General features: G+C 46.7%; 1 protein-coding gene across 1 annotated transcript in view; it reads left to right on the forward strand.

Annotated features, from left to right (window-relative positions):
* yeats2 (YEATS domain containing 2) overlaps positions 1–27,406 on the forward strand; it is a 128,943-nt gene that overhangs the window by 27,453 nt on the left and 74,084 nt on the right. The window contains 4 exon segments of the mRNA XM_084332673.1: positions 1,738–2,086; positions 10,493–10,750; positions 14,686–14,859; positions 22,589–22,674. Coding sequence (XP_084188799.1) covers positions 1,738–2,086; positions 10,493–10,750; positions 14,686–14,859; positions 22,589–22,674 — 867 coding nt within the window.

Here is a 27,406-nt window from a genome sequence, read left to right on the forward strand (position 1 = left end):
GGCCAATGTGTATTAGTATGAACGACCAGCTAAACTGAAAGCAATGTGGAGCGCTGTGCTCGAACAGGCAAGCCCAGCGTCTCCGTCATTCGTGGCGAGCGCCTTGCCCACTACGCCACGTAGCCCCCCCCCCTCACGCTTCCTCTCCCTCCCTTTCCCTCTCCCTCCCTCCCTTTCTCTTCCTCTCTTTCCTCTCCCTCCCTTTCTCTCTCTCTCCCTCCCTTTCTCTCTCTCTCCCTCCCCTCTCTCTCCCTCCCTTTCTCTCTCTCCCCCTCCCTCTCTCCCTCTCTCTCTCTCTTCTGTTGTGGAATATTTAAAATGAGCCATCGACAGTGAACCGTAGAAATTGAGATAGTAATTTGTTTATAAAAACATAGAACATGGTTTAATATCTGTGCTTCCACAGAGATCAGTTTATAGAGAGACACGCATGTGTACACACAAGCGTCTGACCAAAAAGTTACCAAGAGCTCTGGTCAGACGTACATTAATACACAATTGAAATGACGTCCACTAGACACCCAGAAAGGTAAACAAAATGTGCCCCAGCTAGGGAATAATAACAAGACTGACTCAATAGCCTTTGTTATGGCTTAACTGAGGAGAGAGATAACCATGGCACCTTGGACTCCTTCACACTTTGAATGCCAGCCACGCGTTTTGTCGTTAGTTCATGCCGACCGTTGAGTGCCCGCCAACGCTATATAGCGTTTGTTTGTCATATTTTTTTTTATTGTCGATTTGAATTCATATTTCATCAATCGAGCCTCATGTTAGTGCTGCAGAGTCTCTCTGAGCTCAATTGGGAAGATACCGCCCCCTATCGTCTCTCCCTGTGTAACTGCACCCCATTACTTTAGACTGCTGAAGGGGGGGGGGGGGGGGGGGGCAGTTTCCTCATTTTACTTTTCCGTCAAGCCAACTGAATAATCCATTGTGATCGCCGGCCCGGAAAATGCGTGGATTATGTATTTACAGTACCCAACGCTGAATCAATAAATGCAATCGATATTTGGAATGGCGATCAGGAATTGGAATAATCTTTTTGGATAACATCTGATCTGAGGTAAGGAATTTATTTTACCAGTCTTAGGATAATCAGAGCTGTTTTCACAGATATATCAGCGTGTGCCCTATGCGTGTGTGTGTGTGTGCGAGCGATCAGGAAATGAGATGATCGATATTTCAGCCCGCTTCTATAGCGTGCATAAGTACACATATACTATCGATAATCTAGCGTTTATTTGAAAACGATTCATAAATAGGCCGAAAAATGACAACGTTTTTGTGTATGCCAGAATATTCCAGTAAAGGGCGATTATCACGGAATCTTTATATTTTCCTTGAAAACTAGCGTTTTTTTAAAATGCTATAAAATGGAAATGAAGCGATTCAAAATAAAACAATCCGTTTCGACAATGTTGACTGCAAACAAGTCATTGATAAACGACGGGCAGATTAGACACATAGCCATAATTTAAGACAGAGATTATGCGTTCACAACGCTATCATTGAAGTGGGTGGCGGCATTCAACGGGGGTTAGGCACACCGCATGGCTGGTAATCAAAGTGTTAAAGAGACACACACAGACTGTAGCCTAGTGTCAGACTAGTTCACTAGTTGGTCACATTGAACCCGTCAAGCTGTACAAAGATATAATATGTATTCGAACACAGATGTATAGACATAGATAACACTTCCATAACCCCCCCCCCCTCTCTCTCTCTCTCTCTCAGGTGGTGGACGTGGAGCTCCACAGGGACTCTCTGGGCGACGACTACGTCCCTCTGCCCCCCCTCCCCTCCAGGAAGAGTCACGGAGCAGCCAGCCCCTCCTCCCCCTCCTCCCTCCCCCTGGCCCCGGGGGGGCGTCCCGGTTCCCCCCCCTCCTCCCTCCCCCTGGCCCCGGGGGGGCGTCCCGGTTCCCCCCCCTCCTCCCTGGCCCTGGCACGTCCCGGTTCCCCCCCCTCCTCCCTCACCCTGGCCCTGGCACGTCCCGGTTCCCCCCCCTCCTCCCTCACCCTGGCCCTGGCACGTCCCGGTTCCCCCCCCCCCCACCACCACCACTCGCAGGACTCTGATAAAGGTGAGACGCTGAGACAACTGGTGTTTATTCCAAGCATGACGTGATGAATTAGCCTAAGAACCCAACCCTTAGGAGTCAACGGGGCGTATTGCTCCCGTGGGCGGAGAACAAAAGAATTAGAATGTCTTCTAAATGCTCTAAACGTACATATTTTCAGAAATCGATAAAAATAGAAAAATGACAATTTCGAGTGCTTTGAGATGTACTATATATGTCTCATTACTTGCTAAACATAATACGACTTGTAAATACGTTTAATTCTTGCTAGATGGTATGCTTGTAATTATTTCCGTTTGCGAGAGAACTACAGCGCGTCACGAAACACACATACACGCACGCGCGCACACACACAAGAGAAGCGTGTGCGCTGTGAATAGGTGTTAGACCCCCGCGCAGAGGTGAGAGGTATCAGAGACTCGCTACCCCCCATCCAAATTCTAAACAACAGATCGGCATCGGCTTTTCATAATATGTATGAATTATCTCTTGCAATAATATCCACGGGACACTGAGCTGCTTCGCAGAATAATGTGGTGTGCGTGTATGTGTGTGTGTGCGCTGAGACGCAGCGTCGAGACGAAACTTGTGTCGAGTCTGCTTCTATGTATGCTTCTTCAGCGCGAGAGGGGGTTATTATTATTATCATTCTCTAGAATACACGGGACCCGACGGAACGTTAATTTATGTATTAAAAGTAGTCTAACATGCTTTTCATCAACATAACTGGCAGAGACAGAGTGCGTGTGTGTACGAGTTATGAGTTATCTCGCAGTTCATTCAAGTGCGCATCACGGTGGTGACAGCTCTCTAGAGAAAGGTGCGCTCACAGGGGCGTAGCTGGAGATTCTGGGCCCCATGAAAGAATCAATTTGTGGACCCCCAATCTATAAAAAAATTTGGGGCATTTGCTGGGCCCTTGGAATCATCCTAACCCCCCCCCCCCCCCAGCTACTCCTCTGCACACACACACACACACACACACACACACACACACACTCTCTCTCTCTCTCTCAAACAGAGAAATCAAAAGAAATCAGTACATTACCTTGTATTACTATTGTAATCCAAAAGCGATATATAGGGTTGTTCATTGTACAATACAATTGATACAGTTGATGTTTCTTGTTGATTATTATTCTCTATGTGTATATGAGCATTTTTTCAATACCCAACTATGTAGTGGCCGCTTGTCGCTAGGCTAGGCCTCCTGCTGGGTCCATTCACTGGAATAACAAAGGAATGACTGGGCCTTTGCTCCAGGTGTGAAATGGTTCTAGTGACAATGATCACATTGAATTCTGGGAGTGTAGTTCTCTCATCAGATAGCTGAATGAACTTGGATCTAGTTCAAGTCCTATACTGAAAAGTTGTTAGGATTTTACCAGAATGTTTGATAGGACATTGATTGAAAACTATCGTCTCAAATTTGACAATTGATGGCTTATTTTGAAGGTATGAATCTGTCATTTTACATTATGTAACAAAAAAAAAGAGAATATTCTGAGAAGGTGGAGCTAGAAACTTTAGACTTCAGGGGGTTAAAGGGGAACTATTTGACTATTTATTTCACTATTTGGGCACTTTTACACAATTCCTGTGAGTCTATGGAACAACTCTCTGTAAGTTAAAAAAAATAAATAAAAAATTCATTGTTTTGTATTTCTAATCAAGTCCTCAAAAACAGCATTTTTCTACCTCAAGATCTTAAGCCGTTTTGAGGCTGGGCTCCTAAACCACTGTGGCCTGGTGCCAACTGCCACATCAACTGTCACATTATTATGCAGCTGAGAAACCTCTGACATCACAGATCAGCACATTTTCAGATGACTCAGTTCAGTGAGGGTGAATATTGTGAGAGGAGGAGAATTGGAAGAATGCGCCAATATGAGAATTAGAGACATAGATCCTATTAATATAAGTCCACATAGCTAGGAAACAATGCTAAACACTAGGGTTGGGCACCGAAAACCGGTTCTAAGTTTTGGAACCGGAAGTAACATATCTGCATTTCGATTCTTAAAATTATTATTTTGTTTTTGCTTTGTTAATTAATACCCTAGTTACAGTATAGCAACCAAATTAAACTGTATCAAGTCAACTGAAAATGTGAATAGTATGAAAAAAATGTAAAATTTTCACACACAAAAAATGTCTCCTGCGAAATTAGCTGTGACCTGCACCTCAAAGAATCGGGAGCGAGAATCGTTAAGAACAGGAATCGATATGGAGAATCGGAATCGGAACCGGAATCGTTCAAATCCAAACGATGCCCAACCCTACTAAACACTGAAAAAGGCCATTTATAAGATAGTTCCCCTTTAAAAGGGAGAGTGTGGAGATGGCACGGATAACACTGCACTGTCCTGGACACGCATGCCCTCTTGAGCTGGGACACCGTCATTAAATCAACCAAGTCGCACGCCTGACATATCGGCATGTAACTCGAGAGCTGCTGAACGGAGTGGGTCGGGTAAGGTGGCATTCGAACGGCAACAAATAGGGCTTTAATTCTATATCTTATATGTTTTTGTATTCAAGTTGTTTTTTCGCGGGGCTACCGGGAGCTTGGTGCGTCTGGCAAGAGCTCGCATAGAACGCGTGAGAATTTACATTGGCACGCAAGTGACGCAAGTGCAGTGTCGCTATGTTTTCTTTTTTTGCTAATATTGTCGTGAAATTGGTATTAAATCTAGCTCTTAAGTGGTATTAAAAAAGGTATTCAATTGAACTAGTTGAAACCACAGAAACTGCAGATACCCTGGTATACAAAAATGTATACATTATAGATCACATAACATAGATGCTAAACCAGGTCCTGACTGAATTCGGTCATTAAAGACCCCAGGACGCCTATTGTAAAGAGTAGGGGGTTCCCCGACGTTCTTGGCCAAATTCCCAATCAGGTCTCTGACATCAAGGCCACCTAACCATCCCTCCCCCCCTTATTTGGCTGATATCAATCCCTGTCTCCTGAGCCGTTCAGCCATTGTGTAGTGTGATGTGTGCCTGGTGCCAGTGTATGGTAGCCATTGTGTAGTGTGATGTGTGCCTGGTGCCAGTGTATGGTAGCCATTGTGTAGTGTGATGTGTGCCTGGTGCCAGTGTATGGTAGTCATTGTGTAGTGTGATGTGTGCCTGGTGCCAGTGTATGGTAGTCATTGTGTAGTGTGATGTGTGCCTGGTGCCAGTGTATGGTAGCCATTGAATCTGCCTAGCCCAAGGTTGGGTGCTGCCAGTGGTGGTGAAGGAGGAGGCCATTTCCACCCTACATTGTGGGGAGCGCTTTGAGTGTCTAGAAAAGACACTTATTCATTCACATAGAATTGTCTAATAAACAGATACATAAATGAATACATTTGAATAAACAGGAATCCCTGTCCTCTGGCTGAACCACAGTAAGGGCACTGCCCGGGCCATGCAACACACAGCTGCCATCCACTCACAACATGTTCCACCGGGCGGGCACAGCGCAGAAGCACGTAGGGGGCCATCATCGAGACTACAATGCTGGCTTCCATTATATACTGACTGAGATAGTTGTTTAAAGTGAAGGAATACACAACTTATTTAAGAGGATCGTTCTCTGTCAGATGAGACCTGGCACAGATGAAGAGTTCTCACATATAATAGTAAAGCATTATATAGATATAAACTAGGGAAGTCCGATATTATCGGCCTACCGATATTATCGGCCGATATTGGCATTAAAATGTGATATCGGAAAATATCGGTATCGGTTTTCAAAAAAACTTGTAAAAACATACAGAATCACTGTAATGGAGTTTGCACTTAACACTTTGGATGCCCAACTAGAGCAGAGCTGCCGCGGTATCGCTGTTACATCACGCCCACCGCAGAGTTAGGCTGAATACCGCATCACCGCTGTTTTTTATAATAATAATAAAGTACCCTGCTCTCGTTGGGCTTGCGGCTCTGCAGATATACCCTACTCCTCTGTCGAGGTTCCAAGCGACCCTATTGGGTACCAGAAAAGTCACGTGAAACACTGCAGACCACTGATTGGTCAGAAGAGAGACGCGTCACACGTTGGAGCGTCCTGCAGTGTGTTACCACCAATCGGCAAGCGCGTATTAGGTTTTTACTTCCTGAATGTCAGCCATTGATCAGAGCTCACAACACGGCTAATACGTTAGCTCCCGCCGGAGTGGATTACCGTCGCTCCTCAGGAGTACTAAACGAGGCATAATGATTTTACTGCAACGATGGTCCGGTAAATACGCTGATGTTATTGAACGTGTAACTATATAACGTTAATGCCACAAAACGAATGCCTTTGTAATCATAAGTAGTAACGTTATAATAATAATAATAATAATAAGAAGGGGGGGGGGGGGGGGGGGGGGGGTAACCGCCGGGCGCTACCACCCCTGCCCGCGACACCGAGTGAACGGCGCACGACCAGAGGGGAGACTTCGAATCCGTGTTTCACTTTCAATAACGAATGCGTGCTTGCCGAATCCCAAACAATATTCATGCTGCAAAGTCATCCTCTAAAGATAGACATTTAGACTATATGCTATAAAGAGTAGACTACAAAAAAAAAAAAATGCATTCAAACTTTTTTTGTGTGTGTATGTGTGTGTGCGGTAATAACCGCAGCGGTAGGAAATATTTTGCAAATTTGTGCGGTAAGGAAAACATCAATACCGCGGCAGCTCAATGCCCAACCCGAGTTTTCTCGGGTTTACCCCCCGCGGGTTGAATGCCCATAACGAGAATATTTGTTTTTTCTCTCTCTTTTTTTTTTTTATTAGCGATCTGAATTCATATTTCATCAACCGAGTCTACCGTTGGTAAATGAGCCACTCCAGGCGCTCAGATGTGAAAAAAGCGCCCCCTATCGTCTCCCAGATGGTAATTCACCCTTTTGGAATGGACTCAATGAAAAGGCATGAGACCTGGACCCTCAGAGCAGCGGGGATTGTGTGTTTTACTGTATACGCGGTGGATCAATAAAAGGATCGATTTTCGGAATAGGGAACGCGGCCCTTGTGCCCTTGTGCCGGTGGAACGCGGCCCTTGTGCTGGTGGTGGAACGCGGCCCTTGTGCCGGTGGAACGCGGCCCTTGTGCTGGTGGTGGAACGCGGCCCTTGTGCTGGTGGAACGAGGCCCTTGTGCTGCTGGAACGCGGCCCTTGTGCTGGTGGAACGCGGCCCTTGAGCTGGTGGTGGAACGCGGCCCTTGTGCTGGTGGAACGGGGCCCTTGTGCTGGTGGTGGAACGCGGCCCTTGTGCCGGTGGAACGCGGCCCTTGTGCTGGTGGTGGAACGCGGCCCTTGTGCTGGTGGAACGAGGCCCTTGTGCTGGTGGTGGAACGCGGCCCTTGTGCTGGTGGTGGAACGCGGCCCTTGTGCCGGTGGAACGCGGCCCTTGTGCAGGTGGTGGAACGCGGCCCTTGTGCCGGTGGAACGCGGCCCTTGTGCTGGTGGAACACGGCCCTTGTGCCGGTGGAACGCGGCCCTTGTGCTGGTGGTGGAACGCGGCCCTTGTGCTGGTGGAACGAGGCCCTTGTGCTGCTGGAACGCGGCCCTTGTGCTGGTGGAACGCGGCCCTTGAGCTGGTGGTGGAACGCGGCCCTTGTGCTGGTGGAACGAGGCCCTTGTGCTGGTGGAACGGGGCCCTTGTGCTGGTGGAACGGGGCCCTTCTGCTGGTGGAACGGGGCCCTTGTGCTGGTGGAACGGGGCCCTTGTGCTGGTGGAACGCGGCCCTTGTGCTGGTGGAACGGGGCCCTTGTGCTGATGGAACGGGGCCCTTCTGCTGGTGGAACGCGGCCCTTGTGCAGGTGGTGGAACGCGGCCCTTGTGCTGGTGGAACACGGCCCTTGTGCTGGTGGAACGGGGCCCTTGTGCTGGTGGAACGCGGCCCTTGTGCTGGTGGAACGCGGCCCTTGTGCAGGTGGAACGGGGCCCTTCTGCTGGTGGAACGCGGCCCTTGTGCTGGTGGAACGCGGCCCTTGTGCAGGTGGAACGGGGCCCTTCTGCTGGTGGAACGCGGCCCTTGTGCTGGTGGAACGGGGCCCTTGTGCTGATGGAACGCGGCCCTTGTGCTGGTGGAACGGGGCCCTTGTGCTGGTGGAACGCGGCCCTTGTGCAGGTGGTGGAACACGGCCCTTGTGCTGGTGGAACGCGGCCCTTCTGCTGGTGGAACGCAGCCCTTGTGCTGGTGGAACGCGGCCCTTGTGCTGGTGGAACACGGCCCTTGTGCTGGTGGAACGCGGCCCTTCTGCTGGTGGAACGCAGCCCTTCTGCTGGTGGAACGGGGCCCTTGTGCTGGTGGAACACGGCCCTTGTGCTGGTGGAACACGGCCCTTGTGCTGGTGGAACGCGGCCCTTCTGCTGGTGGAACACGGCCCTTGTGCTGGTGGAACGCGGCCCTTGTGCTGGTGGAACGGGGCCCTTCTGCTGGTGGAACACGGCCCTTGTGCTGGTGGAACGCGGCCCTTGTGCTGGTGGAACGGGGCCCTTGTGCCGGTGGAACACGGCCCTTGTGCTGGTGGAACGGGGCCCTTCTGCTGGTGGAACGCAGCCCTTGTGCTGGTGGAACGCGGCCCTTGTGCTGGTGGAACGCGGCCCTTGTGCTGGTGGAACGCGGCCCTTGTGCTGGTGGAACGCAGCCCTTGTGCTGGTGGAACGCGGCCCTTGTGCTGGTGGAACGCGGCCCTTCTGCTGGTGGAACGCGGCCCTTCTGCTGGTGGAACGCAGCCCTTGTGCTGGTGGAACGGGGCCCTTCTGCTGGTGGAACGCGGCCCTTCTGCTGGTGGAACGCGGCCCTTGTGCTGGTGGAACGGGGCCCTTCTGCTGGTGGAACGCGGCCTTTCTGCTGGTGGAACGAGGCCCTTGTGCTGGTGGAACGCGGCCCTTGTGCTGGTGGAACGGGGCCCTTGTGCTGGTGGAACACGGCCCTTGTGCTGGTGGAACGCGGCCCTTGTGCTGGTGGAACGCGGCCCTTCTGCTGGTGGAACGCAGCCCTTCTGCTGGTGGAACGGGGTCCTTGTGCTGGTGGAACGCGGCCCTTGTGCTGGTGGAACGGGGCCCTTGTGCTGGTGGAACGCGGCCCTTGTGCTGGTGGAACGCGGCCCTTCTGCTGGTGGAACGCAGCCCTTGTGCTGGTGGAACGGGGCCCTTCTGCTGGTGGAACGCGGCCCTTGTGCTGGTGGAACGGGGCCCTTCTGCTGGTGGAACGCGGCCCTTCTGCTGGTGGAACGAGGCCCTTGTGCTGGTGGAACGCGGCCCTTGTGCTGGTGGAACGCGGCCCTTGTGCTGGTGGAACGCGGCCCTTGTGCTGGTGGAACGCGGCCCTTGTGCTGGTGGAACGCGGCCCTTGTGCTGGTGGAACGCGGCCCTTGTGCTGCTGGAACGCGGCCCTTGTGCCGGTGGAACGCGGCCCTTGTGCCGGTGGAACGCGGCCCTTGTGCTGGTGGAACGCGGCCCTTGTGCTGGTGGTGGAACACGGCCCTTGTGCTGGTGGAACGAGGCCCTTGTGCTGGTGGAACGAGGCCCTTCTGCTGGTGGAACGGGGCCCTTCTGCTGGTGGAACGGGGCCCTTGTGCTGGTGGAACGCGGCCTTGTGCTGGTGGAACGCGGCCCTTGTGCTGGTGGAACGCGGCCCTTGTGCTGGTGGAATACGTAATCTCCGTGCGCCACCTGCCCCCCCGTGAACTGCAGTGTTAAGTAGCACGGCTCAGCACAGAGCGATGTCACTCTCGTCCCAGTGGCAATTACTCATTACCATCATCATCGCCCCCTCCCTCCCCAGAGTACCATCATCATCATCGCCCCCTCCCTCCCCAGAGTACCATCATCATCATCGCCCCCTCCCTCCCCAGAGTACCATCATCATCATCGCCCCCTCCCTCCCCAGAGTACCATCATCATCATCGCCCCCTCCCTCCCTCCCCAGAGCACGGCCCTTCTTCCTATTCCTCTGCTCTTTTAATCCTTTTCTCCGCAGGCCAGTGAATTATTGATGAAGCCTGAAGTGTCTCTCTCTCTCTCCATCTGTTCTACCTGACTCTACCATTCTCTCTTTCTCTCTCTCTCTCTCTCTCTCTCTCTCTCTCTCTCTCTCTCTCTCTCTCTCTCTCTCTCTCTCTCTCTCTCTCTCTCTCTCTCTCTCTCTTTCTTTCTTTCTTTCTTTCTTTCTTTTCTTTCTTTCTTTCTTTCTTTCTCTCTCTGTCTGTGTGTGTATTTGTGCCAGGGTGAGTATAGCCAATTACCTCCTAGATGAGGTTCAGAGTGAGTTTTAATGATCCCTGCTCTCCTCTCCTCTCCTCTCCCTCCCCTCCTTCCTTCCTCCCCCCCTCCTCTCCCTCCTCCTCCCCTCCTCCTCTCCCTCCCCTCCTCCTCTCCTCTCCTCTCCTCTCCCCCCCCCCCCCCCCCCTCCAGGTCCGCTCAAGGCGGAGGCGGCGAGGTCGTCGGTGGCAGGACACGCGGCGCTCCTCCTTGCGGCCGGCGAGCGCACGCCCACCAGGCCCAAAGCCCCCGGCGACAGGATAACACTGGGTTCCCACGGCAACTCGGCTTTCCAGCCAATCACGGCCAGCTGCAAGATCGTCCCCCAGGGACAACAGGCGGCCAGCCCGACCACCGAGTCTCCCGGGAAATCCTTCCAGCCAATCACCATGAGCTGTAAGATTGTGTCAGGTAACTGAACCCGCCCCCCCCCCACACACACACTGACACACACTGGCCAATCACCATGAGCTGTAAGATTGTGTCAGGTAACTGAACCCCCCCCCCCCACACACACTGACACACACTGGCCAATCACCATGAGCTGTAAGATTGTGTCAGGTAACTGAACCCGCCCCCCCCACACACACTGACACACACTGGCCAATCACCATGAGCTGTAAGATTGTGTCAGGTAACTGAACCCGCCCCCCTCCCCCACACACACTGGCCAATCACCATGAGCTGTAAGATTGTGTCAGGTAACTGAACCCGCCCCCCTCCCCCACACACACTGGCCAATCACCATGAGCTGTAAGATTGTGTCAGGTAACTGAACCCGCCCCCTCCCCCACACACACTGGCCAATCACCATGAGCTGTAAGATTGTGTCAGGTAACTGAACCCGCCCCCCTCCCCCACACACACTGGCCAATCACCATGAGCTGTAAGATTGTGTCAGGTAACTGAACCCGCCCCCCTCCCCCACACACACTGGCCAATCACCATGAGCTGTAAGATTGTGTCAGGTAACTGAACCCGCCCCCCCCCCACACACACTGGCCAATCACCATGAGCTATAAGATTGTGTCAGGTAACTGCCCCCCCCCCACACACACTGACACTTACTGGCCAATCACCATGAGCTGTAAGATTGTGTCAGGTAACTGCTCCGCCCCCCCCCCCCCCCACCACCAACTGTCAAATCGTGCTGCGCCATAGTCTTTTGAAGCCTTTCTTTTCTTTTTCATAAATTGATAATATTCACACGCTTCTTTCTGTCTGACAGGGATTATGAGATTGGCTCTTTGCTTTTTTCAATCAATCTCAGTGTGAAATAATTGCCCGGCTCTTTCAGACTTGGAAAATGTCTTATCTTTTTCATAATTGATAATATTCACATGCGTTGGTTCTTTGGGTCTTTCCGCGAGGCAGGCTGCTGTGAGATCGACTCTGTAATTCAAACCGAATAAGAGGCACTTAGGCGACATTGCTTTATTCAATCGATTTCAGTGTGAAATAATTGCCCTCTTTCAGACTTGACGTGTCTTCGAATTTCATTCTATTTTTCAAGGGCGATACTAGAATATCTGGGGAAAATAGCTTGACCGGTTTTTTGTGTGCACTGTAAAACATTTGAAGCTTTATATTGAGTCACATAACATAATTTTGGGGAGTCAGTCAGTCAGTCAGTCAGTCAGTCAGTCAGTCAGTCAGTCAGTCAGTTAGCAGCATTGTCTTTTATAGGGCCGCACCCTCCGGGGTCCGTCCACAAATCTGCCACCAAAATGGGGTGAAAGAATTTGACTTGTTCCGGTTCCAAATGCACCCGTTTTCTGAGAAACGTCATCGTCGCAAAATTCACACCGTGTTGATACGAGGCAGGTCACTCCTTCTGCCCTTTTCAAGATGACGAGAACATCCTCGAAAAACAAGCTCATTTACACTGGAAAACAAGGGAAAACCTCTCATCCCGTCGGAAGCTTTGTTTCACTTGTTCTAAGAGAAAGGAGACTTGTTTTACGAGAGCCGTGTAGGAATCTTCCTCTCTGTTGTTTGAGTCGGTGGTGTTTTACCCCTCTGTTCCTCAGTGTTGTTGTCGGCTTGGCCTACTTTACTACCTGTTCACCAGCTGTCTGGAATATCTCCTCCGGGACAATTCAGGCGAGACAGTACTTTTCAGCCTTTTTGCTTTTTTTTCTCTCTCGACGATATTGAGATTTTATTATATTTTGCTTCCTTAACTCATTCAGAGCCATGCCCCTATGACCAAATTGGGTCTAGCGTGCCAACACTGAAGTCAATGGGAGGACGGGGATATTTGTGAACGCTTAAACTATATCTTAAATTATGGCTATGGGTCTAATACACCCGTCGCTTATCAATGACTTGCTTGCAGTCAACATGTAAGAAACGGATTGTTTTTTCATCGGTACAGTTCCGTTTTATACCGTTTGGAATACGAGTATAGTTCTGGAGATTTCTAGTAATTCCAGAGAAAGACACGATAATAGCCCTTTAGTGGAATACACAAAACACGTTGTCATTTTTCGGCTGAATATTGCCACATCACTCCCATCTTAGTTTCCCTGCACTGGCTCCCCATCAAATTCAGAATTCACTTTAAGGTTCTGGTCATCACCTATAGAGCACTCCATGGTCAGGCACCTGCCTGCATCTGCCACCTACTGCGTCCTTACACCACGAACAGATGGCTCAGGTCGTCTGATCAGGGCTTGCTGACTGTCCCCCGGTCTAGATTGAAGACAAAAGGGGGCCGAGCCTTCGAAACCGTGGCCCCCAGGCTGTGGAATGCTCTGCCTTTGGACCTTAGATCTGTGGTCTCTGTAAACACTTTTAAAAAGCAGCTAAAGACTGTGCCGTTTAAACAGGCGTTTGGCGAATTATGCTCTGTGTAAATCTTTTTGATCTGTTTTGGTTTTCCTGATCTTTCACGTTTTTCATTATTTTCTTTTACCATGCTGCTATATTTTTGCATTTTATTGATGTTTTTGCTATGTGAAGCACTTTGTGACCCTGGTCTGTGAAAGGTCCTATATAAATAAACTTTACTTACTTAACTTAACCTTCCGGCAGGTTCCATGTAAGCGTCTGTCTCTCCAGATCTAGGTGTCGAGGGCAAACGAACACTGAATCTGTGTGGGATGTCTTAAGTGAGACCAAACCTCAGCGGATCTCTTAGTGCTTGTTTCCCTCCGAGGAGGTTGTTCCCACGCCATGTGCTCATTTTGTCCTCATTAAAACCTGAGAGAGTTACTGACTGATCACGCTAACTGAAGTTACTCAGTCAGCAGGACGGATTATGCTGAAAACTAGATCCGGTTTATCAGGATAGTGATCAGTCGTCAGACACAACCACTGTGGAATCCTTCTGACTGGAGCAGTGAAGCGAGAGGTGGGGCACACCCGGAGCAGAACTGTAGCTCACCGCCATGTTGTTTTTCATGTGTTTGATACCAGGCAGAATAAAATGGCCGTAAGCTGACCCTACTGTTGTAGCGGTGTTCTTTCATCTACACGACACAACGCAGAGTAGGGCTGGGCAATTAATCGAAATAAAATCGTGATCTCGATTCATAGACCTATGCAATCTCATTAAAAAATTATGATTGTTTATATTAAACATTTCTTTATTCTTTTGAATTTTTTTTACTTTTCTAAATGATGACGATTCTGACTTGAGTTATTTTGTATGTTACAAGAGACTTTTAAGTTTAAGTCAAGCACTTTGTTATGTTTATGTCGAGCACTTTGATATAATGTTATGTTGTCTGTATAACACATTGACCGCCAGCAGCAGGGGGCGCTGATACCCCATTCATCGCCAGGTCTTTATTCAATGGTATAGTTTTAGACTGTGACATTTGCGAGTGCTTAAAATATATCTTATATTATATCTATGGGTCTAATAACGCCGTCGAGTCTCAGTGAGTTGCTTCTAGTCAACATGCCCGAGACGGGTTGTTTTTTCATCTGTACATTTCCGTTTCATACCGTTTTGAAAAGAGTATGGTTTGGGTGTTTTTCAGTAATTCCAGGAAAAAGACGAGAAAAAGGTGTTTTACTGTAACCCAGTCATCAATTTTTCGGCTAGATTATCATTATTATGTCTCCTCGTCCATACATGAAATGACCGTCATAGCAGGGCGCTCGTCCTTATTCCTAAAAATAAGAATCGTGTGAGAGAATCATGATCTCAATTCTTAGAGAGAAAAATCATGATTCACATTTGAGCAAGAATCACCCAGCCCCACCAGGCAGAATAAAATGGACGTGAGCTGACCCTACTGTTGTAGCGGTGTTCTTTCATCTACACCACACAACGCAGAGTGAATCACGCTACACGCTCTCTGGTGTTTGACGCGTCTCCTTCCCCCCCCCGACAGGCTCTCCCATCTCCACCCCGAGCCACTCCCCGCTGCCCCGCACGCCCGGCACCTCCACCCCCGCCCACCACGGCAAGCAGGCGTCCTCCTCCTCGGTCCTCAACAACCCCTACATCATCGTGGACAAGCCAGGCCAGGTCATCGGCATGGTTACCACCGGGGCCTCCTCCACAGGTACACACTCATAAACACACACACACACACACACACACACACACACACACACACACACACACACACACACACACACACAAGGCCCACAGTCTCAACCCTCTAAAACATTTTTTTTTATCTTTGACTGTGAATAACACCATGCTAAAATTGACCAGATATGAAAAATCTAAGCAAATGAATAAAGGGAAGATGATTAAACAGAAGGTTTTGTAGATACAGTACTGAATTCTGCCATCTTTTTTATAATGTACATTTCTCCACCATTTTTCATCATACTGTATTGCAACACCGTTTTTTGCAAGACGTTCACAGAAAGGTAGAGAAACTAACTGCGTTCTGTTTTATGGCAATAACGTTCAGGTTTGTGGGAGATAATCCCCCAAAAATAAGAGAAATAAAAAAGTAAATCCAGAAGTCAGATGATTGACAGGGGCTGGCGTGAGCTGGGTAGGGTAGTTTTTTGAAATTCGAAAGCCCTGAGTCTTCCTTCAAAAGACTTTAAATGGCTAAAAGTGATTTTGTAATTTTGCAACTGTGGGTCTCACAGGGTACTTTTAACCCTGTGAGGCCCAAATAAAAAAGACATTAGCAACTTCAGAGGCCAGAGGGTGAGACCTAGGGATGGGTATCGTTAGGATTTTATACTGCTTAACGGTTCGGTACTTTATCGATACTCTTATCGGTTCTTTTAGATTATTATTTAAATATTTTAATTAATTTATTTTTTACAATTTATTATTTGAACGGCTTATGGCTATATCTGTACTTGATATTTGTTTGTTGTGTTGCATATTTGAAATAAACTTCAATCAAATCAAACCCCCCTCTTAAAAAAACTAAAACCTGTGTTTAACCTGGCCATCTATAAAACATCATGCTAAAACTGTGAAACAAATGTCCTACTCCCCTAAAGAAAGAAATACATAGCAAACATGACTCAGTTATGCAATAGTGCTGCTGCTTTTTATTTTGTTAAAATCTTTTAGTTTATAAGACTACTAAATGACTACTAAATGACTACAACGATTTTATGACTGCTTCCTGTCCTCGCCGGAAGTGCGTCGGATACCTACCTTAACGTTACATTTTCAACAACCGAACAGATTGCTGCTAATTAAACACTTCATGGAAACGGAGTAACGTTAACGCTATGTCGAGTTCATACGTGTAGTGTAGTATGCATGGCCGCCTAGTTATAGTTGAAAGTGGGGGTGCAATTTTTTTTTTTTTTTTTTTTTTTTTTTTTTAAATTGGCAGACAAGGGGTGGTTTGGAGGGGGTCCGGCACGACCCTCTCCACGGCAGATATTTTTTTCATTTAATGAACCTGTACGTGCAATTTCCTGCAATATAGAGCCTTCAATCTTGACCAATAAAGCTGCTCTTTTCACTATAAAACTCAGTTTATATTGCAGTATGATAGCCAATTACTATAATAATAATAATATATTAATATATATATATATATATATATATATACATACTGTATATATACTGTATATTGATTTTTCGCTCTTTTATTTTTATTAAATCAATCTCCTTTCAAATAGGCCAAGTTTTTAATAAGAAAGAGAGAAAAAATACCAACAAGGAACAATAACAGGGTCTGCTGTAAATATAGCCTATTTTGTGTCTTAATTTGTTATGTTATCCTACACTTTAAGCTGTCTGATATTTCCATTACCTGTAACTCTTGGGTCTCTTTCTCTCCTTCTCTGCCTCCTCCATGAGTCTGCACAGTCACCATATCATTCTACATTAAGGAGAGCAATACACTTATGAATACACTGAACATCATTATGAAACATTTCTATTGCACCCTTACTTACAATTCATTATGAATTGAAAATGGGGGACCCTGATGTAAACAAGATGAAAGTCTTTCTCTGGTCTGCATCCCCTTAACAATTGTGTGTATTGAGCCGTACTGTATTGTACCCATTCTGCAATCTGTTATTGATTGATTAAAAATGTTATTAACAGATTGCAGAATGGGTACAATATAGTACGGCTCAATACACACAATTGTTAAGGGGATGCAGACCAGAGAAAGACTTTTGTTTTGTTTACATCAGGGTCTCCCATTTACAATTCATAATGAATTGTAAGTAAGGGTGCAATTAACACCGTGCAATCCATTATTTGTGGAGCCCGCCCTTTAAGTCTTTGAGCTATTAGGCTACTAGGGTTCTTACTTTGCGTTTTGGTGTACTGAAAAATGCTCCGATGTCTGTATTCTTTCTTTTTTCTGCCATGTTACCTGGTTGGCTGGACACACACACACACACATTTTCATTTCAGGTATTGTACCTTAAGATAATTGAACATCTTGATTTACTGTAAATCCTCAAATATAGGACTGGTCTTCTATTTACCTCAGCTGCAAAGAGCACCAGGCCTTTATTAGAGAGGCTTATATAAGAGGCAGGCCTTAATTTCTAAAAATGACACTCATGGGGGGGGGGGGCCCTCGTCACTAAAGGCCCACGGGCCGCGGCCGTCGTTAATCCGACCCTGCTCGTCTGCCATAGCGAACGTTAAAATTTGCAAACGAAGTCAACGTTATCCACATATCTAGATATATGACAACGTTAGCTAGCGGCTAGCACTAAAGCTAACGCCAACCAGAGGGAAACTTTGTTATTATTATTATTATTATTATTGGTATGACCAGATGGCATTTCGGGACGTGAAACACTTTTATTGTATTGCGTGGTAGAACTTCTACCACTCAATAGTAAAGACATGTCTAACATAAATAATCTTAACAATCATAAACAACTTACTGGAAAATCCTGCCTGCCACCAAATGACACACTTCTGTGGCCTTTGATATTTACACTCAGCCTACCTGCAGCGCCAGCGCCGTGCACCACTGTCTGCTCTGCTGGGGGTTGGAGAGGCACTGGATCAAACCATATGGGGGAGCAGGGGGGGGGGGGTCGCAATCTTTGGAAACTTAAAAACTTGCTATTAAGTGTCATTGCGTATTATTAATTTGATTGAAATTACGTAGTTATGGTTAGAAATATATATTGGGGGGGGGGGGGGGGGGGTATATCAAATGTTTCATATGATCAAAAAGTGGTGGAGCAAGAGCATACCTTTGCTCCCCCAAGTTCAATAGTGAGAGAGCAGATGCTCCGAGTGCTACATTACGCAGGCGTCTATGGTAGTATGAATGATGAACTCGGCATAACGTTAACGTGAGTCAGTTTCAGTGTTGCTGGATGGTACACTCTATTAGCTCCGTAGCTAACGTAGCTAGCCACGGACAGGCACCTCCCTACCCGTGTATGTGTGAGTGTGAGCGGCTCGTGACAAGTGTGTGTGATGGCTTGCTGCGGCTCGCTTATCATGCAGACAGAGAGAGGAGAGATAGTTTGTAACGTTTAAATTCCTCGAAAAAATAACCCATAATAATAATAATTTCTCGAGTATCGATAGCAGTACCGATAACGTCGGAGCTTATTAATACTCTGGTTTTTTCTAATTTAGTACCAGTTCGAGTTTAGAACCGGGGTCCGGGGGGCAACCCTAGTGAGACCTATAAACACATGAAGGGTGCCGTGACTGAAAAAAAAGTTGAGAAACGTTGGTGTGGCTCTTTGTTGTACCACAGACATTTCTGTGGCTCTTAATCTCTGACTGGTTGGCCACCCCTGCTTTAAAACTAACTTTTTCCCCCTGCTGTCACTTTTTCATGCACTTTACCTACCTTCACTCCACTTTCCTCCCCAGACACACACACACACACACACACACACACACACACACACACACACACACACACACAGGTGTAACATCCTGATCATCTTGAGCATAACGCATAACATTCTGCTCTAACTGAGCGCTGAGCAACTGACAGCTAGCAGGTAAAATGGCGACAGATGTCGGAGCGTCTGCGTAGTCTGATCCATCTCTTCTGTACGCTGAGCCTCGTCGGAAAGTGCTCCGCGACGCTCCGAGCGGCTCGCTCTCTCTCTCTCTCCCTCTCTCTCCCTCTTTCTCTATCGCTCTCTCTCTCTCTCTCTCTCTCCCTCTCTCTCTCTCGCTCTCTCTCTCTCTCTCTCTCTCTCTCCTCTCTCTCTCTCTCTCTCTCTCTCTCTCTCTCTCTCTCTCTCTCTCTCTCTCTCTCTCTCTCTCTCTCTCTCTGTGGTGAGGCAGCAGCATGAGGCAGCTGGATGAGTGGTTTCCATGGTTACTGAGCCTCTTTTTTTCCGTGGTCATTAATTAGATACCAAGGCGCGTGCGCGCATGTGTGTGTGTAGGCGTGTGTGTGTAATGTTTTGATCCACTTTTTCTCCCATTTTCTATATTTTCTCCCATCCCAATTTCGTATCATCCAATTCAACCCTCCCCTGTCACGGACGCTGTTTCTTGCCTCCCACAAGCCGGCTGCAATGTGGACTAAGTCATACATAGCACAAGTCCCCTCCGGTACTTGAGGTAACAGCAGTCACATCTTTTCACCTGTGCAGCTCGATCTCTCAGTGGCGAGGAGTAACGCGTGGGAGGCTCACGCTGCCCCCGACACTTCCTGATTCTACTGCGCAGGCGCACCAACCGACCTGTAGGAGTCGCTGTCCACAACGCCCGATCCCCACCCATCAGTTTCCCACCCCCTAATACGGCCAATGTGTATTAGTATGAACGACCAGCTAAACTGAAAGCAAATGTGGAGCGCTGGGCTCGAACAGGCGAGCCCAGCGTCTCCAGCATTTCGTGGCGAGCGCCTTGCCCACTACGCCACGTAGCCGCCCGCGTGTGTGTGTAATGTAACTTCTTCCACTGTGCTCTCCGGTTTGCCTCTCACTGCCGTTAAACACGGTTTAAAACACACACACACACACACACACACACACACACACACACACACACACACACACACACACACACACACACACACACACACACACACACACGCGCTGATGGATCTGACTTTCCTACGACACTTAAGTCCAACGCACACGGCGGGTGGGCGACCGACGTCGCCTGGCGATGCGATCGTTTGTCGCTCAACGACAATCGTTTAGCACCCCAGTACCCCACACCAGACCCCGACCGTTCACATGTATAATAATAAGCTATTATGTGTCGCTCTGTTTAGCTGGGGGGTGGTGTTACTTGTTTCCCCCCGGGAGATATGAGAGGACGGACCGGACGTTAGGTTGTCGTGAAGCGAGCGGATTAGCAGGTAGCCGTGTTGTGCGTTACGAGGGAAGTGTTATTAACCTGTAAAACACATATTAGTCTAGATGGAAATAGGGCCCACGCCCCCCCCCCCCCCCGGAACTTTTTATGCCACCTGATTTTTCTTAATCCTTAAAGTGTCTACTTTCAGAATCTGCCGGGTGCCAAGCTGAAATAATGTCCGAAAGGCTCCATTTTTAACCCTTTATTGCACCTAACCCAAAACCGAAACATTAAAATTTGATAGTGTGGGAAAATGTATTAATTTCGCTCTGTAAATTGTCTACCCCAAAAGTTATGCCTCTTCTACATTATATTTTAATTTTTCAATTTTTGGGTTAGGTGCTATAAAGGGTTAAAACTAGTCTTTGGGACATTATTTCAGCTTGGTACCCAATATAATCTCAAAATAAACACTTTATTAGGAGGATTGAAAAAAAACTGATTGTCAACAAATATTCACTCTATGCATAAAGAAGTAGTTGGTCAGACACAATTTCTTTGCATTCTTTTGCTGTTTTTGTCCAGAAATACAGTCAAAATGTTGTTAAATGTAAAAAATAACCATTCCATTGAATTTCTAGGGTCAGAATTGTATGGAAACATTTGTTCATATCTTGTTTACTTCAAAGGTAATGCCTCTTGCTACATCAAATTTTAATGTTTCGGTTTTGGGTTAGGTGCAATAAAGGGTTAAAAATGTAGCCTTTCGGACATTATTTCAGCTTGGCACCTGGCAGATTCTGAAAGTAGACACTTGAAGGATTAAGAAAAATCAGGTGGCATAAAAAATTCCGATGGGTGCGTGCGAGTGGAGCCCTATTTCCATCTAGACTATATTGAGCTGGAATTAAACCACCATATTATACGAATACAACCTCTCCTCCTTCTTCCTGACATTACTGCATGCCTGATGGCTACAATACGTCCACTACCACCGATTGGACAAGTATTGTTATGCACCTGCGGAGAGAGAATGTTTTTTCACGGAAGGCGCTGTTCTGTTCTCAACCATAATTTTCTTTTGGACACTAAACCTTATAAACCACATCAGCTGCAGCCTGGACATTAAACTCTGTCAACACCCACAACTTCTTTTGTTACCCGAGTATAAAAACATCTAGTAGGTGCATCGTGGCGCATTGTCATTTATTAGTTAATGACAATAGCTTCTCCAACTAACGTTATTTATTTAAATTGTTCCTGTTAATAATAATGAACATAAGTAGCATGGTAATTAGGGCTGCAACGATTAGTCGACATAATCGATGGCGTCGATTATAAAAAATCGTCGACGAGGAATTGTTGCGTCGATTAGTCGTAAAAAAAATATATATATATTATTATTATTATTTTATATTTTTTTGCACTACCTATCTTTGTGAAAGTGGCTTCTCAGCTCTGGTCCAGCTGAAGACTTCTTAGCTTAACATAACAGACCGACAGTAAGTTTGGGGAACTAATGGGATAACTGGGGATGTTGTTTGGTCCTGACAAGAGTCTCAAAGCAACTCTGAGGTCATGCTCAATGTCCAATCTGTTCCTCTGCTCTGTCTTCAGCTGGACCAGAGCTGAGAAGCCACTTTCACAAAGATAGGTAGTGCAAAAAAATAAAAAATAAAATAAAAACTACCAAAATAGTCATTAGTTGCAGCCCTAATGGTAATAATACGTAGGTTATTGATCAATGAATGTATTGATAAATTAATGGTGTACAAATGATACACCAGTAGAACTTCTGTACTACTTCTACTGTAGAAGTCATGTTATTTCCTCATTGTCCTTGCTGTGTCGCCTGCCGTCCCCGAGCGAGTGAGTGAGTGAGTGAGTGAGTGAGCGAGTGAGTGAGTGAGTGAGTGAGTGAGTGAGTGAGTGAGTGAGTGAGTGAGCGAGCGAGTGAGTGCGGAATCACCGGCTTTAAACGGGTGCAGTAAGTAAAGGGATGGGCTTTTTTTAAGTGCAGGGCCTCTGTGTTGAGTTAGCGGCGCTGTTTACATCCCGCCTCCAGTCCACTTAGCAGGGCGCTGTCGCCCCCCCCCCCCCCCGCAGGACTGTAAGGCCGTTTCCCCGAAGCCTGTTTTTGGGATTCGAACTTCGTCAGGGTTTTTCAGAACGAACATTTGAACTTTCGTTTTTAATAATAATAAAAAAATAAATGTATTTTTATTTAAAAAATTTTAATTATTATCCGCAAACTAAATCCTCAATTTGAATAAAGTGATTAATCTGATTAAATTCGTATTTTTTTCTTCTTTCTATTAAATCAACTTTCCAGACCCAGACCCAGCCCAACTAAATCAATTAAATCAACTTTCTTGAATGAATATAACTCATCAGTTTTAATACTATAATATTAGTGAAGCCTAATCTTTATCTGCAACTGTGAAGAAAACCCCCATTGGTTTAAACAGAATGAATAGAGAAAAAAAAAATATATATATATAAGAATTCGAATGTTGATTTAGAATTTGAATGCCAACATAACGCCCGGTTTGGGCTCAGCCCTACAGGACTGATGTGTGTTTATCCCTCCGCAGGAAGCCCCAAGCAGACGGCCCACGGCGCTCCTCGCTCCCCGGCCCCCAAAGTTCACACGGGAACCTTCCTTTCCTCCGGCGTGAAGGTGAGTCGAGTTGGTACAGTCCGTCGTGTGAAGAAGGAGAAGAAGAATAAGATGGTATCTCCCTGTCCCACACTAACGAGGCCGCGGCGGCAGCGTGGTATTAATAGTGTCTGCGAGGAGGGTGCTGCTGTGTTCAGCAGATGTGAGAGCTGGAGCGGCGAGCTGTTTAAATGGGACATCGCTCTCGAGGGGGGGGTGCAGGGGGTGAGGGGGGGGGGGGTTGAATTGCAGGGTTCACCCTTCACAGACACAGGCGCACTATTAATAACCCTTTCACTGCCACACGACGGCCGGTCACCCCTTTCACTGTGACAATACAGAAGGTTAGCCCTTTACTATCATCTATTAGCATCCGCGGAGCTAATGATGGAGCATCGCCGTCGGTTGTGTGATAGTAAAGGGCTAACCTTCTGTCGTGTGGCAGTGAAAGGGTTACACGGCATGGAAACACTGCAATACCCCCCACCCCCCAATCCATCCATCCTCCACAGGCGATGAAATACAATTTCAAGGGAGATGGATTTTTACTGTTTTAATGGCTTTGGATGCAGTGATATTCTTATTGTTATTCTCCATGAAAGTGACTTGAAGTCCTGTGGATATATATAGTGGCTGCTGCTGCTGCTGCTCCTAGCGTCTACCAGGCTGCTGTGGCAGAGGACAACAACTAATCAAATCAAATCAAATGTATCTGTAAGGCCCGACAACACACGTTAATGTCCCCATGGGGCCGGACACGTCTTCTTTAAGGCCCAACGACAACACACGTTAATGTCCCCATGGGGCCGGACACGTCTTCTGTAAGGCCCGACAACACACGTTAATGTCCCCATGGGGCCGGACACGTCTTCTTTAAGGCCCGACAACACACGTTAATGTCCCCATGGGGCCGGACACGTCTTCTTTAAGGCCCGACAACACACGTTAATGTCCCCATGGGGCCGGACACGTCTTCTTTAAGGCCCAACGACAACACACGTTAATGTCCCCATGGGGCCGGACACGTCTTCTGTAAGGCCCGACAACACACGTTAATGTCCCCATGGGGCCGGACACGTCTTCTTTAAGGCCCGACAACACACGTTAATGTCCCCATGGGGCCGGACACGTCTTCTTTAAGGCCCGACAACACACGTTAATGTCCCCATGGGGCCGGACACGTCTTCTTTAAGGCCCGACAACACACGTTAATGTCCCCATGGGGCCGGACACGTCTTCTTTAAGGCCCGACAACACACGTTAATGTCCCCATGGGGCCGGACACGTCTTCTTTAAGGCCCGACAACACACGTTAATGTCCCCATGGGGCCGGACACGTCTTCTTTAAGGCCCGACAACACACGTTAATGTCCCCATGGGCCGGACACGTCTTCTTTAAGGCCCGACAACACACGTTAATGTCCCCATGGGGCCGGACACGTCTTCTTTAAGGCCCGACAACACACGTTAATGTCCCCATGGGGCCGGACACGTCTTCTTTAAGGCCCGACAACACACGTTAATGTCCCCATGGGGCCGGACACGTCTTCTGTAAGGCCCGACAACACACGTTAATGTCCCCATGGGGCCGGACACGTCTTCTTTAAGGCCCGACAACACACGTTAATGTCCCCATGGGGCCAGACACGTCTTCTGTAAGGCCCGACAACACACGTTAATGTCCCCATGGGCCGGACACGTCTTCTTTAAGGCCCGACAACACACGTTAATGTCCCCATGGGGCCGGACACGTCTTCTTTAAGGCCCGACAACACACGTTAATGTCCCCATGGGGCCGGACACGTCTTCTGTAAGGCCCGACAACACACGTTAATGTCCCCCATGGGGCCGGACACGTCTTCTTTAAACAAGTCAAGGAGAAACATCACAATAAATCAAGAACAAAACAAAAACACCATGAAGTCCAAAACATTTTTAATAAATGAATGCAACACTCCCAGACAGACCCCACGCGAAGGTAAGGAAAAACTCACTAAGCAATAGGAAAAAAATGCACCACAGGCAATGTGGAGGAGAGAAACCTTAGAAGGTTTCAAGTGCTCGATGATGAGTAAATGATGACTATATCTCCTAATACACACCGCCGCCAGTGTTAGGGATTCAGTTTAGTTCCACTCTGGGCTGGGGGCGGTGTACCCAAATATGCAGGGTTCGCACAAGGTCCTTGAAGTGCTTAAAGTGCTTGATTTTTTTACCAAAAAAAGTCAAGGCCTGGAATTCCTTGGAAGATTTTTCCAGCTAATTGTTTTACAAAGTGCTTAAAAAGTCCTTGAAATTCAAATCAACCATTTGCATTGAACGTTTTGTTCATCCATGAAAAATAGTTCTGAATTAAGAAATATAAATGTTTAATCTAAAGTGTAACTAATTATCAGAAATAGGTTTATAAATATTGGATCAGATTTTTTTTCCAATAAAAAAAAACAGCATTTAAAAGTGAATTATATCCTTTTAAATGCCCTTTTAAAGGGGGGGTGCTTTTGTGGACCAACCAACCAACAGAGCAAGCTATAGAGCTGCTGGTCGCAGCAAAGAATATACTTAGTGTAAGTTACTGAGGTAAATAAACCATTTTGAATGACATAGCATTGTGACAATTGTATTACAAGATAAAGACCAAAAAAAAAAGTCTCCTCACATTTTAATTTGTATATTGCGATATTTGGCAATATTAGCCCGATCCCTAGTGCCACTGTGTTCCAGTGTGTTATATTTAATCAAATTAGGGCTGTACCGAATAATTCAAAGCTTCATTCATACCGTTGACATTCAAATTCTAAATCAACATTCGATTTTATTTTTTTATTATTATTATAAAAAAAATTGTCTATTCATTCTGTTTAAACCAATGGGTTTTTTCTTCACAGTTGCAGATAAAGATTAGGCTACACTAATATTATAGTATTATACTATTATAGTATATGACTCGTCATAATTTTTTTTATAAAACATTTATCATAAATGATGTAGCTTATCTGCATCCGCTCGGCACTCTGCGCTCCATCAAGACGGCACCATAACTTTCGTACCAACAGCGCCCTTATTGGGTTATTTATGCTGACAACTTTCTTCATTAAAGAAAGTTGATTTAATAAAAAATAAAATAAAACTAATTTAATAAGATTAATCACTTTATTTAAATTGAGGATTAAAAAAAATATATATATATTTGATTACGTCAAAAAAATAGAAGCTTCGAATGTAGAAAAATGACATTAGGTACAGCCCTAAATCAAATGAAGAGGTAATGGAAGCCATTACCTAGAGCAGGAGTTCTCAAACTTTTTCATACCGTGACCCCATTTTATTTAGGATTTTTTTTGGCGACCCCACACTTAACTCAATGGACGCCAAGCTGTTTACCTTATGGTTAGAACGCCATCGCTGTAATGCAATGGGGAGAATGCCGTTTTTGCAAGTGCTAAAACTATATATATATTATATAAAATATTATAGCTATGGATCTAATAAACACGTCGATTGTCAGTGAGTTTCTTCCAGTCAACATGCAAAAAACTGATAATTTTTTCATACATACATTTCCGTTTTATACCGTGGTGAATATGAGTATAGTTCCAGAGCGATTCTGTCTAATCTCAAGAAACTCGAGCAAACCGCGCTTCAATGCATTTCCTTAGAAATCGTGCCATTTGTCGCTTGATTTATGAATCGTTCTGAAAATAACGCTAGATTATCGGTATTATATGTGTCCTCATGCACGAACAGAAGCGGGGGCTGAAAAGTCGCTTCTCCGTGCCTTGGTCGCAGCCAACCGCACGCACACCCACACACACACACACACACACACACACACACACACACACACACACACACACACACACACACACACACACACACGCAGACATGCGTGATCGTTACGAAAGAAACATCTGATTAACCCAAGATTGGTAACATAGTCCTTACCTCACATCTGATGTACTGCAAAAAGATTAATCCAATTCCTGATCGCCATTCCAAATATTGATCGCGTTTATTGATCCAACGTTTCTCCACAAAAACGCATAATCCACGCTGCCCCCAGTCTCCCCAGTCCATGTGTTATAACGATACTGCATGCCCGAGAAGGAAAACCTGGACCGGACTTCTTCGATCAGCGTTAGGGTTAGGGTACCTTTCACATTTGAACCGATACATTTGAACGGTACCTTTTTTCGGTACTTTAGTCTCTAAAAATTTTATCTACCTACCTCAGTCGTGAAAAAAATTATCCAAACTTCAAATAACCACACTTTCGACCGTTTTCGGCTTGCCATTGCCCCGACTGCTATGTTGTTGAATCAAGTCAAATCCTAGGTAAGCGTGTATTGTGCGCGTGAACGTGCGGCACACTTCATTCGTTTCGTTTCGTTTGACATTGTCAAAAAAAATAATAATAAAAATGTTATATCTTTTACAGTACCGAAATGTTGTACCGACGGATCTCACGTGAATCGGCACTCGGTAGTACCGACGTGATTCGGTAGGTACCTTTAAAAGTACCTAATTCGGTACCCATCCCTAATCGGCGTACAGCCCAAGGGGGAGGGATTCCAATGATGTGCAATACCGGCCAGAAGGCGTTAGGCGGCGGTATTGGCCTTTTGCGAGCTCAGACCCATTCCCAATGATAACATCAGGCTGGATGGATGAAAAATGAATGGATATAGCGAATAAAAGAAATAGCGATTAAAACCCAACTTTTCTCGTGATTGGCGCTCAAGCGATGGCGAGT

Source organism: Notolepis coatsorum, assembly GCF_963971535.1.
Source record: "Notolepis coatsorum genome assembly, chromosome: 17".
Taxonomy (NCBI): Eukaryota; Metazoa; Chordata; class Actinopteri; order Aulopiformes; family Paralepididae; genus Notolepis; species Notolepis coatsorum.